The sequence below is a fragment of the Lissotriton vulgaris genome, chromosome 9, assembly GCF_964263255.1.
Source record: "Lissotriton vulgaris chromosome 9, aLisVul1.2, whole genome shotgun sequence".
NCBI classification, from domain to species: Eukaryota; Metazoa; Chordata; class Amphibia; order Caudata; family Salamandridae; genus Lissotriton; species Lissotriton vulgaris.
In genome coordinates, this window is record NC_141697.1 from 146,042,152 (window position 1) to 146,057,700 (window position 15,549).

At 42.6% G+C, this 15,549-nt stretch overlaps 1 protein-coding gene across 1 annotated transcript in view; it reads right to left on the reverse strand.

Annotated features, from left to right (window-relative positions):
- Positions 1 to 6,898: 6,898 nt before the first annotated feature.
- The window catches only part of MGA (MAX dimerization protein MGA), a 734,728-nt gene continuing 726,077 nt past the window's right edge, over positions 6,899 to 15,549 (reverse strand). Inside the window, exon 25 of the mRNA XM_086937233.1 lies at positions 6,899 to 9,296. Coding sequence (XP_086793359.1) covers positions 8,287 to 9,296 — 1,010 coding nt within the window. The 3' untranslated portion in view covers positions 6,899 to 8,286. The remainder of the gene's footprint in view (positions 9,297 to 15,549) is intronic.

Sequence of the window (15,549 nt, forward strand, 5' to 3'; positions counted from 1 at the left end):
ACGATATGACAGAGGGATGAATTGTATATAAGATGATATTGTGATGCCATATACCTACGCTATATCCTTGTGTTCACAGAGCTCCCAGATGAAGGGTAATTATACCCGAAATGCATTGGAGCAAAGTATAAAAAGAGGAGAGAATTCAAATGTATTATTATGAAGTGAAAATAACGACATTAAAATACAAAGATCATTTTCTAAAGATGAAATAAACGAATTAATGATACAAAAGTGAGTGGAGTCCTATCATTGGAACCAAAGGTGTGCCATACATGAGGAGGCTTCCAAATTGTTGGCAGCACGCTATATGTTTAAATATCACATGGACGCGAAGGGACGGACGCGTCACTCAAAGGAGCACCCAAACCAAACCACATAAACATTAGTTAACCCAGGAAAAGGAAACGTTTTCAGTTATAACCACAGGCTGTGCACCCACCGCAATTTGAATTTAGTAGCTCTTTATATGGCTCACTTTTTGATGAGATCTTTGATCTCCTTTCACAATTGTAACCGTTCTTGTTCCCTTAATGGTCTTTTCTTTGGCGGAGGAGGGACGTGCAGCAGTGTCTCAATGAGCTCTATGCAGAAACCATGTCTTATGTTTAACAAACATTTTGATCCTCCTATCCAGATTCATCCTCCTATTCGCTCCCCCTTCCCCACTGGTGTTGTGTGGTGAGGTTGTTTGCATGGCCAGTCACTTGTTTGCCGCCCCCGCCCCCTTCTTGCAGGCTAACTTCTACCTCTTGGTTTCCAGCAAAAGTACTGTCTTGTTAGGTGCTGCCACTGATGTTGGGCAGGCTGGTGTGTGGTTTGTTAGTTGAAGCTTTGCTGCTGTTGCAGGGCTGGTGAGAATCATCCATTGTCTGATGGGCTCCTGCTAGGCATGCTTCCCTCCTGAAGGATCTCCTGAACTGCAAAGCCCCCATCGTCGTGGCAGTCTTAATGTCCAACTTTATATCCTATAGCTCCTTATCTATAACAGTTCCAAAGAGGGCTTCCCCTATGAAAGGCATCTTAATTACTGATGCCTACACCTCTGCCTTGAAGCCAGAGACTCTCCGCCATGTGTGCCCCCCTGAGTGTGGTACCTGTGCACATCTGTCTGCTGGGTGTTTGCTGCATCTAACACTGACTTGATCCTTATGGATCAGTCCCTTGGCTTTTTTTTCAATTCCTCTGGAAGGAGTTGCACCAATCTGTTCTTATTGTTGGTGGCAGTAGCAGTTATGGATTGCGTTCAAATTTGCAATGCTCCACTGTGCTGCCACTTCCCTTTCCATCTTCCTTCACCTCCAGACCCCTTCTAAAGTTCTCTTTTTCTGGTGGTGGTTCGGTTAATTTGGGTGCATTGTTTCTCTTCCTGGATGTCGCCACTACGAGGGAGTCTGCTGATACATTACCCTTAATGTACTGGAAGGTTTTGTGTGGAGTACTTTTTTTTCACCAGTCAAGGAGCAACAGCCTTGGTTGTGGCTGGTTACCTCAGCGTTTCCTTACCCTTGGGCTCAGGACGACGGGAAGCACAGGCAGACACAGGTTGGCCTTCTGGGATGGCATCAGTGTTTTGAGGAGGAAGCATGATTCTTTCATCTCTTCCTTGTCTTTCATGTGTGTCTGCCGCCCTCTTGATGAGACCATTATAGAGAGGACATATTGTTCGGAGGCGAGGGCCTCAAGGGATAGTTGTCGACACCTTCGGGGAATCGTAGTCGAGATCCTGCCACGCAAACTGTCCTTGAAACATGGTGGATCTGTCTTCTCAGTAGTCGGATAAGTCGTCCTGCGGTTATGATGTTGAGCGCGCCTCAATGCTCGGTCAGTTGTTACCCATCTCCCTCAACTCTGAGGGTACTGGAGGGATGCAGAATCCTTTCAAGGTGTTGTCAAACTCCAATCATTGCAGGAGGGCGGCGATCTCTGCTTCGAGATGGTGTTTTTTCCGTTTGCCATCGAACAATCGTTCAGTTTTGGCAGTCAAAGTGGTCTTCATCTAAGACGTCGCTGGTTTGTGCTTTTCGGTTCCCCGTCCATTGCCGCGTCTTTTGCACCTGCTGGCATTGAAGGATGACTCTAAGGTCTGCCCCAATTGGTGTCCTTCGGTCGAGACCCGTGTGGCTCTTTGTGCTGACCTTCGGTCATCAAGTGTTTCAATGCGGAAACAGGAGTGGCTTTCGAGGATCTAGAGACTGCTTTCAGCTTTCTTTTGATACCTTCTGCCACATGGTCTTCTTGGTATCTCTTGCCACTCTCCTCCCAGCCACGATCCTTTTGACGTTGAGGAAACCGCGTTCGATGATCGAGTCTCTGCTTTCTGCTGGTTTGGCTTTCTTGGCATTCCACTCATCTTTACTGGAGGGTCTGTTCCTTCAGGGATTCCTTTATCCTTTGGGCATTGGCCATGACATGGTGTGCCAGTCATTGTTTGAGCCTTGCCTTCAAAGTTTTTAGGACGAATTCTGCATAGGCCTCGCAGTCCTCACCGCTGCAGTCTTTTGAGAGACAAGTTGCCCACCCCATGTGGGTACCTCTGTGCAGACTTGTGATGGGAGTTGAGACAAAGTTTAAATGGTGTGTTGTCCATGTCTCTGCATTCTCTTGGTGCTCACCCGTGGGGTTGCCTGTCAGGGTCAAGAAAGCTTTGGTGTTGTTCTTATAGGCAATCTTCTGTGTTTCTCTGTGGAAAAAGGAAACAACACACGTAAAAGGAGCCACATTAGACTGGATAATCTCAAAAACCAACAATACCTCAATTCTATCAATTGAGCCGTGCGACTGGTCAGATCACCATGCCATAACCTTCCAGATAAACACTATGAAAAAGAATAAGACCATACAACCTACCAGACACAAGAAACGGATACGAGACACTAAAGATCCGAATATGGAATTACTAGTAGAGAGCTGTGAGAAGAACCTGAATCCACCAAACAACTTGCAGAATGTAGAGGATCTTACAGATCATTACACTAAAACAGTAACAAATATAGTCAACGCCACGATGCCACTAAAACTGAAAAGAGTCACAGAGAAGTTTAAAAATCCATGGTTCAGTGAAACACTGAATGAAGAAAGGAGGAAACTAAGACTAGCTAAAAGAAAATGGAGACAACACCCATCATCTCCCGAACTGAAATCCCTCAGAAGAATCAGGAGCGAATACAACAAAAAGATCCTAAATTCCAAGAAAGTATTTATTTGATCTGAACTAGATAATGCCAAAAACAGACCTCGGAAACTATTCGAGATTCTAAAACAGCAATCCAATAAATTGTCCAAAACCAACCAAGAAACTACAAAAACTCAAATAAGTTGTGAAGAGTTCTCAACATTCTTCACAGACAAGGCCAATACACTAGAAAGAGACCTCAGGAAAGAAGCTGGCGATACGGACAACCGAACACCCAACATCACCTTGGAAAACGCCCACATTAGGACAAAAAACAAGGCACAATGGGCTAACTTCAAACTACTTGATCAAAATACCATCGCCAAAACACTATCAAACATCAAACCTAACAGCCACTATAGTGATCCACTACCCTCAAAATGCATCAAAGAAATAAACCACATGGCGATTCCCATCTGGACGAAAATAATAAACGCCTCGCTATCCTAAGGGATCCTTCCAGATTGCCTAAAAACAGGTCAAGTCGTCCCCATCATCAAAAAACCTACTGCGGACCCAGCAGATCCAAATAACTTTCGCCCAGTGACCAACATCCCTATCCTTGCCAAACTAATAGAGAAATGTGTACAAAACCAACTAAGCCAACACATTGCTAACTTCTCGTTACTAGACGACTGCCAGTCAGGATTCAGAACAGGACACAGCACAGAAACAGCGATCCTACATATTGTCGATGATGCAATACAGGCTTTAGACTTTAATCAAACATGTCTACTTATCCTCCTTGACCTATCATCAGCATTTGACACGGTAAACCATGAAAAATTACTGAACAGGCTTCAGGACAGGATGGGACTGTCTGGAAATGTGCTAAAATGGTTTGAATCATTCCTTCAGAATAGAACGCAAAGATTCCTGGTCAACCAATCACTATCACCAGCATGTCCCAACTCAATTGGAGTCCCTCAAGGCTCTACGTTATCTCCATCACTGTTTAACCTTTACATCGAACCCCTCACAGAAATCCTTCAAAAATCTAAAATATCCTATCACATGTACGCGGATGACGCGCAGATTTACATCAAGATCACATCCATGGAAGACATCAAGAGAATGAATGAGACCTTAAAAATACCACTACAATGGCTAACTGACAATCATCTGAAACTAAACGCACAAAAAACGGAATTCTTACTAATCGCACCACCAAAGAAAAACACAGAAGTGAAGGAATGGTCCAATATGATCTAAGCATTAAACTGCACCCCTACTCTAGTTGGCTCAGCGAAATCACTAGGAATCACACTAGATGAGAACCTAGACATGAAAGCCCACATCAATTCAATGGCAAAAAGCGCCCGCTATCATCTGAACTACATTAGAAAAGTGAAACCATTCATATCTAAGGCGGACCTCAAATTGGCAGTTCAATCACTAGTTATCGCGAGGAGTGAATATGGATGTACAACGCTAGCAGGTCTACCAAAAATCTCAACAGCACCACTGAAGGCATGTCTCAATGCTGCTGCAAGATTGATCACTGGGTAAAGGAAATTTGACCACATATCCCCACACCTGAAAGCATTAAACTGGCTACCTTATGAAGCCAGAATCCAGCTAAAAATGGCATGCATAACCCATAAAGCGCTCCACTACAATACACCTAATTACCTTGCTCAGAAAATTAAACTATCTGGAGGAAACAGACCGGCCAGGAGTACAAAGGAGCTGGTGTTGAGACCAGCCATCTTCCGGAAGAAGAAAACGTACAATAGAGCTTTCTCAGGAGCAGCCCCCAGAATCTGGAACTCACTTCCTCCAACCATTAGAAAGATACCAGACAAAGCATCCTTTAAGAGAGAAACTAAGGCCTTCCTAATGATTAGGTTCCTTCCATAAGGCAAGGCTCGGGACTATAGAATACATAATCAAGTACTGGAACTGAAATATGCACAGGAAATAGACACTTATGATCGATCGATCCGGCTTACACATATATTTAGCTATATACTAAACCTATATTATACACTACATATATATTTTTTGGTATAAATTTAACTGAGATTATCATGTTATTGCTGTATATTACCTACCTCATAATACTGTGAAAAGTGATATAACAATGCTGGTCTATAACTACCTCTTGTATTGTGAAGCGCTCTGATACCCATAGGTCATGTTCGCGCTATAGAAAACTCTTACAATAAATAAAATAAACCTGTGTTTTGTGATGATTTAAGAAAATCTTCAGCACTCTTCTACGTGCTTCGAGACCCAATGGCAGAAAAAAGAATCTGAACAAAACGACCATGGACCAGAACTTCCAGGCGCACATAGGACAGGGGTGGACTTACCAGGGTGGTTGACAACGCCCCCTCTAACAAATTCGAAAGACATGATTAACAGACCCAACGACTAGATGGTGGAATAGATGCACAGCATGTGAAACCAGAAAAGGATTCATGCTGCAAAACCGTTGCTGGTTGTCATCTTAGTCTGAATTTTGCAGACTCTGCCTCTTCCAAACCAATGTTCTGCCTCAGCGTTGAAGCCCAAAACTAGCCTTTCCTCTGTATGCTGCTGGAATCAGGACTGGAAACCATTACGTAAAAGGTCTAGCTAGCTCTGTCTTGGCGGGGGGTTTAACAACCAAACAGTGCATGCCTGAGACCAAGTGCCTTTGGGATCCCAGTCTAGTCTATGATAATGTTGCTTCTGTGGTCTGAATTAAGGCTTTTGGTCTCTGACGGCCCAAACAATACACAAAAGTCATAGAAAACAGATTCTTGAGACATTCTATATGACCTCGATATTCTGCAGATTACTCAAGATCAATAGTGTTGAAAATTCTGGGGCAACAGATTAAGTGACAAATGTTCTAATTGACTCCATCAGCAGTGATTACTTCGGTCTCTTGTATTTTTCTCCCTGGCTGCGCACATGCTTATGAGAAATTGTACCCATAAAAATAGTGCCTACATAGGGCATTGTAGGTTTCAATTTAATATCAAACATCACAATTAATCTTTTTTTAATCAAGGTAATTAATATGAACTTGCGAGCCCAACTACAGGTTGGAGGGATTACTAACAGTATATGACCTCGACAAAGCAAACACTTAAACTGCAACTTCCTTAGTGTGAGTCCTTCATATCTTCCTTACTCTAACCCCAACATATTCTATTTTTGTATGCCAGCACACACAACAGTGTTCTACATACAACACTTTTTGTTCAAGAGCCTTAAGCTTTCTGTGAATCACTCTGCAGTACTTTGTTAAATAGCATAAATAAATAAAGCTCTGTACGTAATGACCTGTGGCTTGCATAACATTTCTAGAATGAAAACAATTGTGATGGAATTCTTGGTTTAAAATTTAGCATTGTTAGGTCCCAGCTATCTCCAATCTGCAGGAATAACTGCTGCATGCAGATGGCCGGTAAATGTCCCGTATTTGTAAAGAGCAAACAATTACCCGAAGGTGTCAAGGCGCTGGGGGCCGTCGCGAAGATTAAGCAAGCTATTGCCCAGAGTCACATGGTGCTGGGCTGATCTGCCGCCGGCACCTGAGATCGAACCGTGAGCCCCCGGGTTCCGGAGTCAGTCACCCTAGCCGCTGCGCCACACCTCACAGGAATAACTGCTGCATTCAGACTTCCGGTAAGAAGTCTTTGAAAATTTGAGTGAGGGAGAAGTGTCACAACCCAGTTGTTCACCTAGTCGTTCGCATTTTTAAATGATTAGTAAATTAGGAGAAACATATATATGTAAAATAAATTTTATTCAAGTTTGTCAGATTCACAATTGTGATTTTATTTTAGAACAGGGAGGTTTCCTCAAGTTCAAAAGGAAAATTAAACAAGCGCACAAATGATCATTTTCTATTACAAGTGTACCATATTCAAAGCAGCAATTTACACCTGTAAGGAGCATCTGAGAAGTCACTCCAAAACATCAGAGTAAGGTAGAAAATTATAATTTACATAAGCACTACTAAGTACTCTTCCAATGATGTTGAATACCAACACTAAAGGATATTAGCAAAACAAAATCTGTGTACAAAAGGATTCAAAAAATATAAATATATCTTTACAATCTGTGAGCAATTTCTACAAACATGGTTAGTTTGAGAAGTATATGTACAAACCACTACCTCAGGCATGGTGGGGGTGTTCTAAAAAAGACATTTTAGGATTACCAGATATTGAGGTTTACACTGTTTTGCTGCATGTCTGTTAGAGACATTCCTAGAAAAAGCCACTGTGCTTTCCCAGATGGGCCCAATGCATACTTTACGATGAACTTGTGTAGTTCTATGTAGCCCTACGTTTATGTAAAAAAAAAACCAGACATTGTTTTCAGACTGTACACTGATCCAGAACGGTCCTTCATACAATCTGCCTATACAACACTTATCATAGAGACACACATGTAAACAATCAGTGGAAGCATTACATCTACAAAAAATCCATTTTTTTTGTTAAACAGCCCATTTAAAATCTGCAATCAAGTGTGTTTTTGCTTTCACTGGTTCCTTACACTCCAGTTATATATTTAATTACTATGATTTCATGTTTCAAGGACAAAAAATGATTGCAGAGCAATAATCATTCATTAACATGCAAGCTTCAAATATCATTTTTACATAGTGGCTGTCAATGCCCCCCTCCTAAAATTATACCGCACTCATTACAATTGGTTGCTTTTGCAAAGTAATGCACCCCATTTAGCTGGCATTACACAACTACAGGTAATACATATTCCTGTTTCTGCCTAGACTTATGATAATTAAGTTAGTGTGATTGCACTGCCTCAGCAAAATGGGCCAAGAGCGGCAAATTAACTGCTCAACAGTCTGGGGACAATTACTATTTAACCTTCTATATCACGGAATACTGAATGTTCTGGCAGCTAATTCCATGGTAACAAACTGCCCTAAATATGTACAAAATGGAACATGATTGGATTTTATTACCACTAATTTTCTCCAGAGAAACCTGCCATTCATGCGGCATGGCACTGAGCTTAGTTTTACTCCATTCCTACTGCAGTCGTTGGAAGCAGCCAGAGAGAAGTGAGAGCCCAGAGCACATATGTGACCAATCCATATGCCCAGCATATACTTTTCAAGTACAGGAAAATGATCGCTTTCACTTGTCCGTAATAGTTGAAGGCAAGGCACTATCATTCGGTTTTGCAACCACCGACGACAGTACAGGCATAATCTTTTTAATCTGCCCCTGTTTGGCTGCGGGAACTGCAGCTTTTGTCCAAAGTGGCCCTAACTTAGTAGTTACTGGAGCCAAAGGAGGCATTACCTTGTTGGCCTGTCCGTCTTGATCTGCTGGCAAATTAGATACTTTTAGTCCAAGAGGTGCCAATTTTGGCATAGGCCGCCACACAGTATCTGCACTTCCCAATTCTTGTTTAGTCTTTTTTTGAAGGATTGGCGGTGGAGATGCACTTGTAGTATCTGCTACGAAATGTGGACTGACGCTAAGATCTTTGATACTGAGTTGTGATGTTTCCTTCTTTTGAATGCAAACTAAATTTAAAGTGTCCCCTGATGAAAGCTCTCCTGGCTGTTTTTCACCAGCTTGAAATTCACTTTGTTCGAGTAATTCTCGGAAGCTGCTAAACTGAACAGATGATGCATTTTCAACAGTTTCTTCTTTTTCTCCCGTTAAAGAGTCTACCAAGGATAATTTTGGACTAAATGATAAATTAGGAGTATCATTATTCAATTGTTGGTTGAGAAAGGCAATTTCATTCAGGAGCGAAGTAAGAGTTTCTTCTGAATCATCGTGTTCCTCAATGCCACTCATTAGCTCAGTTGTGTGTAGGGCAACGTCTTCAGCAGATAAGTCCTCATGCTTTAGCTCAACATCCATCAAGTCTTTCACATCTTTGCTAAGCAGTTTGAGAAATTGGCAATCTTTCATTGATGACTGCTCATTTTCCACTTTCATTTCTTTCTTCTCTCCATGTAAGACTGCAAGACTCTTTACATCAGGTAATCTATTTCCTGGAGCTTTATTTGTACTTTCAAGATTTGCAGAGGAAGGCGTTTTCTCGAGTTTTACCTTTAAGCCTACTGCTGGTTCATTTGCTAGAGATGTTACATTCACAATCTTCGGCATCATGAACACATCATCACTTTCTGTAACAATAGAAACAGGCCATCAGTTACTAATCACTTCCAAGTACATACAGAATATCACCTTCAGATGTAGTTTGCATATCAGCCAGCCTATCAATAACTAACTGGGAGTGGTTTAGTAGGAATGACATGTCTAGTGCTTCCACTGTGAACAACATAATGTAAGAGATGCGAAAAATAAGCTAATGACAATGCTCCAAATAAATATTAATTTAGGCATAAAATGCATTATATCATGGTCCTTGAAAGAGATATCCTTGTCATCCTTCCTGTTAGCAGCTTACACACCTTCATGTTCCAAAGAGAAACTGTAGAGCATTTGATAGAAATTACACATTAATTCTAATAATTTAATACTTTTCGAAACTGACAATGGATAACTATGTTATATTTGAACATGATTTTTTGTATGTAGTAATCCTTGGGTACACAAATATTTTGTAGGTCTGTAGGCAGAATGGCATACTTAACAATAATGGGTTTCCTCAACATATCACAAAATGCATCCTATACATCAGCACTATTGTGCAATCCCTGTATAAAAACCTGTCTCTAATTTCTTTATAATACATGGAATTTTGCAATTCTAGTATAATAAACAGTCTCTAATCTCATTAGAATTGGTGATTTGTGACGCACCCAGTCATATTTTATAAAGAAATTACATCAGAACTCAACAGCAATAAATTAAATACCTGCTGCCAGAGCTAGCAGTCGATGGGAACGGAAAATGTTACTTACCTAGTAAGCATCTGTTCTTGGCATGTGGAGCTGTAGGTTCACAAGCTTTGCATACTCCTGCCATCTAGTGTTTGGTCCGGATGTTTGCAAGTTGTTTTTCTTTTAAGAAGTCTTTCCAGTCACGAGGTAGAAGACTCCTCTTTTCGGTGATAGTGCGCATGGGCATCGGCTCTATGGTCAGATCGTTTTCTCGCAGGGGGTAAGAATGGAGTTAGTAAAGGTAGAATAGAGGTGTCCATGTGTATGTATGTAAGATAAGAAAGAACGGCAACAGGTATAGGTACCCGGGAGGCAGGTGGGCGCATGTGAATCTACAGCTCTACATGCCAAGAAAAGATGCTTACTGGGTAACTTACATTTTCCGTTTGATGCATGTAAGCTGTAGATCACATGCTTTGAATAAACTATACAGCAGTATTCTCCTAAAGCGGTGGGTAACCTGTAGCTGATGCAGGTGTTTTAAGTACTGCCTGGCCTACATTAGCTTGTTGCCTCGCTGACACATCTACACAATAGTGTTTGGTGAATGTGTGCGGGGTAGACCATGTTGCTGCCTTACAGAAGTCAGCTAAGGGAATATTCGCATAGAAGGCCATAGTAGGGGGTATTGGCAATGTTCATTTTGCTTTTGTACAACGTGTTTGTATACATTTAACAATCCATCTTCCAATACCTAATTTAGAAATGGGATTGCCTGTGTGGAGGAGAAAAAGCAACAAAGAGCTGCTGTGTGTTATGAGAATCATTTATTTTTTTACATAATATAGTAGAGCTCTTCTAACATCAAGTGTGTGTAGAGCTTGTTCTGCTACAGAACAAGGTTGAGGAAGGAACACAGGTAACTCAACTGATTGATGTGAAAAGTAGACACCCCTTTTGGAAGAAATTTGGGATTGGTTCGAAGAACCACCTTGTCTTTGTGAAGTTGAAACAAAGGATCTTGTATAGTTAGTGCCTGGAGTTTATCAACTCTCCTTAAGGAAATGATTGCAATAAGAAAAGCAACCTTCCATGAGAGAAATTGAAATTGACACTTGTGCATTGGTTCAAAAGGTGGTCCCATTAGCCTTGTAAAGACTATGTTCGAGTTCCATACTGGTGCAGGTGGAGCTCTTGGTGGTATTACTCTTTTTAGCCTTTCCATACAGGCTTTAATCACTGATACTCTGAATGGAGAGGAGTGTGGTGTGTTTTGTAAATATGCAGCTACTACTGATAAATGCAAACAAATGGATGTAGAAGCTAATCTAGATTGCTGTAAGAGTAATAGAGAAAAGTTTATGTTTTGTACTGAAGCATCAAGGAGATTGATATTGTTACAATATATATATATAACAAAACGTTTCCACTTTGCTGCATAACATGCCCTAGTAGTAGGTCTAGCCTTATTTAGTATATTCCTACGGTCTGGTGGTAATTGTAAATAACCAAATTATGACTTCAGGATCCATATCACCAGGTTGAGTTTCTTGGGACTTGGATGCCTGATGATTTCTCCATGGCTCTGAGTGAGGAGACACGAGTTGAGATGCAGCTTTTGCTGTGGAACTACAGACAGCTCCAGGTGAAACAGGGTTTACCTTCCCATGTAGAAGCTATGAGAATCAGTGTGAGGGATGTTTGCCTGAGCTTCTGAACTAGCAGCGGAATGAGTGGGAGAGGCGGAAAAGCCAAGGCAAATATCCCTGTCCAGTTCATCCAAAGGGCATTGCCTTTACAGAACGCGTATGGTAACCTAGAAGTGAAGCTTGGGCATTTTGCGTTTTGAGCTGTGGCGAACAGGTCTATGTGAGGAAAACCTCATTCCTGAAAGTAGGGATGAAGAATTTAGGTATGAAGTTCCCACTCGTGGATTTTGCTGTCTCTGTCTGCTGAGAAGGTCTGCAAATTGATTGTTTCTAGTGGGAGGTGTTCTGCTAGGAGATACATTTTGTGATGTCTGGCCCATTTCCAAATATCTTGTGCTAGGCTTGGCAGTTGCAAAGAGTGCCCCCCCCCCCGTTTTTGTATGTAGTACATAGCTGTCATGTTGTCTGTGCAGACTAAGACAGTTTTGCCTACAAGGTGAGTTTGAAAGGCTCTCAGCACTGGAAACACTGCTAGTAGCTCTAGGTGATTGATATGTAGGCTCCTGTACTTTAAGAGTCCATAATCCGTGGATTGTATGAGTCTAAAAGGTGAGCGCTCCAACCAGTGAGCGATGCGTCTGCTGTTAGCACTGTCTGTGGAGCAGGGTCGAGAAAGGGCCACCCTTTGGATATATTTTTTGGGTTCCACCACTGCAGAGAGCAATGAGTGCGGCCATCCACCAACACTAGATCGGTCAACTGACCCTGCGACTGGTTCCACTGACTTGCTAAGAAGTCTTGTAGGGGACGCATGGGAAGTCTTGCCTGGGGAACAATTATACTGCAAGACGCCCTCATGCCTAGCAGTTTCCTTAAGATTCTTGCTGGGAGTGATTGGTTGTGCTGAAATTGCATGAGAAGGGACTGAATACTGTGATGTATGGCTGTATTGGTAGAGGCTAGAGCTTTGTGATTGTCTACCATGGCTCCCAGATAAGTTTGTGTGTTAGAAGGCTGTAGATAAGATTTCAACAAATTCACTGTAAACTCTAGTTGGTGAAGTAAGTGAATAGTAGTTTGAGTGTGTTGGAGACACATTTGGAAGTACTGGCTTTAGTGAGCCATTCGTCCAGGTATGGGAAGACATGGATTTGTTGTCTCCGTAGATGTGCTGCGACTACTGCCAGACATTTGCTAAATGCCCTGAGAGCAGTAGTAACTCCAAACGGTAGTACTTTGAATTAGTAATGATGACCAGCTATGATGAAGGAGGTATTTGCGATGAGCAGAATGAATTGGAATGTGGAAATATGCGTCTTTTAAGTCTAGAGTAGACACAAAATCGCCTTGCTATCGAAGCAGGAGCACTTGTTGAAGTGTTACCATGTGGAAATGCTCTGACAGAATTTAGAGGTTTAGTTATCTGAGATCTAGAATTGGTCTCAAGGAGCCACCCTTTTTGAGGATGAGAAATTACAGGTAGTACACGTCTGTCTCTTGTTGTAACAGCACAGGTTCTATTGCTCCTTTGGAGAGGAAGGATTGGACTTCTTGCTGAAGCAGATGTAAATGTTCTGGTGACATTTTGTGAGAACGTGGTGGTTTGTTTGGAGGATTGCTGGTAAGCTCCATGCAATACCAATGTTAGATAATTCCGAACACCCATTTGTCTGTGATGATAGTTTGCAAAATGGGGAGGAACTGTAAAAGACATCCCCAGACAGCTGTTAAATGATAGGGGGCAAGTGTAGGCAAGTCACTTCTTGTTGGGGAGGGGGAATTATGCGGTGCCTTGCCTCGACCTTTGTTGTTGTTACCTCTATATCCTCCTCTAAAGAGACCCTTTGTAGAGGAAGATTGACTGTTGCCTTTGTAAGAGGTGGCAGTATTGTCTGAGGACATGGTTTTCGACTCTCCACGGTAGAAGGATTGCCGAAAGTAGCCCCTATTAAAGGGAGACTGCAGAGCTCCCATGGACTTGGCTACCTTTGTGTCTTTTTTCATTTTTTCCAAAGACCCATCTTCTTCGGGCCGGAGAGATGTTTCTTTGCAAAACGAGTATTTAAAATAGACTGTTGTACTTCTGGTTTGAAACCAGAAATCCTCAACCAGGCACGTCTTCTTAGTAACACACTAGTGTTGATCTCTCTAGCTGCGGTCTCTGCGGCATTTAAAGCTCATCTTATTGAGGAATTGGACATGAGCTTCCCTTCCTGGACTAAATCCTGGGCTTTTGCTTTGTGCTCATCTGGGAGGTGTTGTAGCAACTGCTCCATTTCGTTCCACTGTGCCCTATCAGATCTGGCTAGCAGGGCCTGTGTGTTGGCAATGCACCAATGATTTGCTGCTTGGGGGGGCTACTCGTTTACCAGCGGCATCTAATAGTTTTGACACCTTGACTGGAGGAGGAGCAGCACCTGTAGTCTGTGAAATGGCCCGTTTACGGGAATTAGAGATCACCAAAGAGTCTAGAGGTAACTGTCCTTTAATGAAGACTAGATCTGAGGGAGCAGCTTTGTATTTTTTTATTAATCCTGGGGGTGAGAATGCAAACCCGCACTCAATCTTTTAAGGTGTTGTTGGCATGTCTCATCATGCCTTTGAGCACAGGTAGAGTCTGGCTAGCCCTTTGTGTGTTACTGAGTGTTTCAAATAAGAAATCTTCCTCTAGAGATTCCTTGTGCAACTGTACCCCATGATATTCTGCAGCTCTAGCGAATAATTCTAGATATCCTACATTCTCATCAATAGGGAAAGGCTTTGCAGGGTAAAGATCTGGGTCGGTATTCGTAGGTGAATTTGTGTGTTAATCCTTCCAGGGGTCTATTGGTAAAATATAGTCCCCTCCCCACCACACCAGAGGTAGTTGGTGTAATCAGTAAACGTCGCAATGGTGGAGAGGTTGTTGTAGGGGAACGTGGTAAAGAGGAGGAGGGAAAGGGTTAGTACCCACATTCTTCCTCTTGAAAGGAATAAAGAAAAGTGTGTCCTCTGACTTAAGTTTGCGTTACAGAGGTGACTTAGTAAGAACACGTCCTGGATCTGGATTTATATAAAGTTCCTTTTGTTTTGGGTCAGATTTGGGTTTTGGGGCGTCAAAAATTGTATCCTGCAGCTTTGGAGGAACAGTTTTAGATGTTGGCGCTGTGGATTTCTGTGCCAGGGTATAATCACTTTTCGGAGCAGAAGGTTTCGGTCCCGAAGAAGGCTTTGTTTTTAGTGTCAATGATTTCGGCTCCGAAACGGTTTCCGGCTTAGAGTCGGGAGGTTTCAGCTCGGAGCCAGATTTCGGCCGACTTGATCTCGAGCAGGAAGGCTAAGAGAGTTGTTTCGGTGCTAAGCCAGAGGACAGGCCATCGGAAACATCTTGTTGGTGCTGACGGTGGCCCAAAGGCGGGGGTGGGACCGAAGCCTTTTATGTCGGCTGAGTTTGAGTTTCGGTTAAGGGGCTTTCGGTACTCAAGGTCCGTTGAACTTGTGGCAAGATTTCATCCAACTTGGAATCTGATTCTGGAATGGAGACAAGTTACACTTGTTCTTCCTCAGCCCCTTGTGCGTCAAATTCCTGCTCGGATCCTTCGCCGAAGCTGGCCAGCGTGTATTCAACGTTTTGACTGCATCTTGCGACGTCGCGCCAGATGGTCACAAAACGTTTTCTTCGCTCGGAACGATTTGCACACGTCGCAGTCCTGTTCGTTGTGTTTCGGAGACAACACAAGTTGCACACTTTGTGCAAGTTGGTGAGCATATACTTGGTGCGGCACCGAGGGCAGTATTTGAATGAAGACCATTCCATCGACTGCGAAGTGGACCGACGCGGTTATGTCGGACGGTCTTTCCAAGATCTTCGACCGAAGTAGAGACATTCCTCGATGGATGCGCTATGCAGAGAAATTGGATAAGCGTTCTAAACAATACTGACACAGGTAGAGTGGATTGCGCAC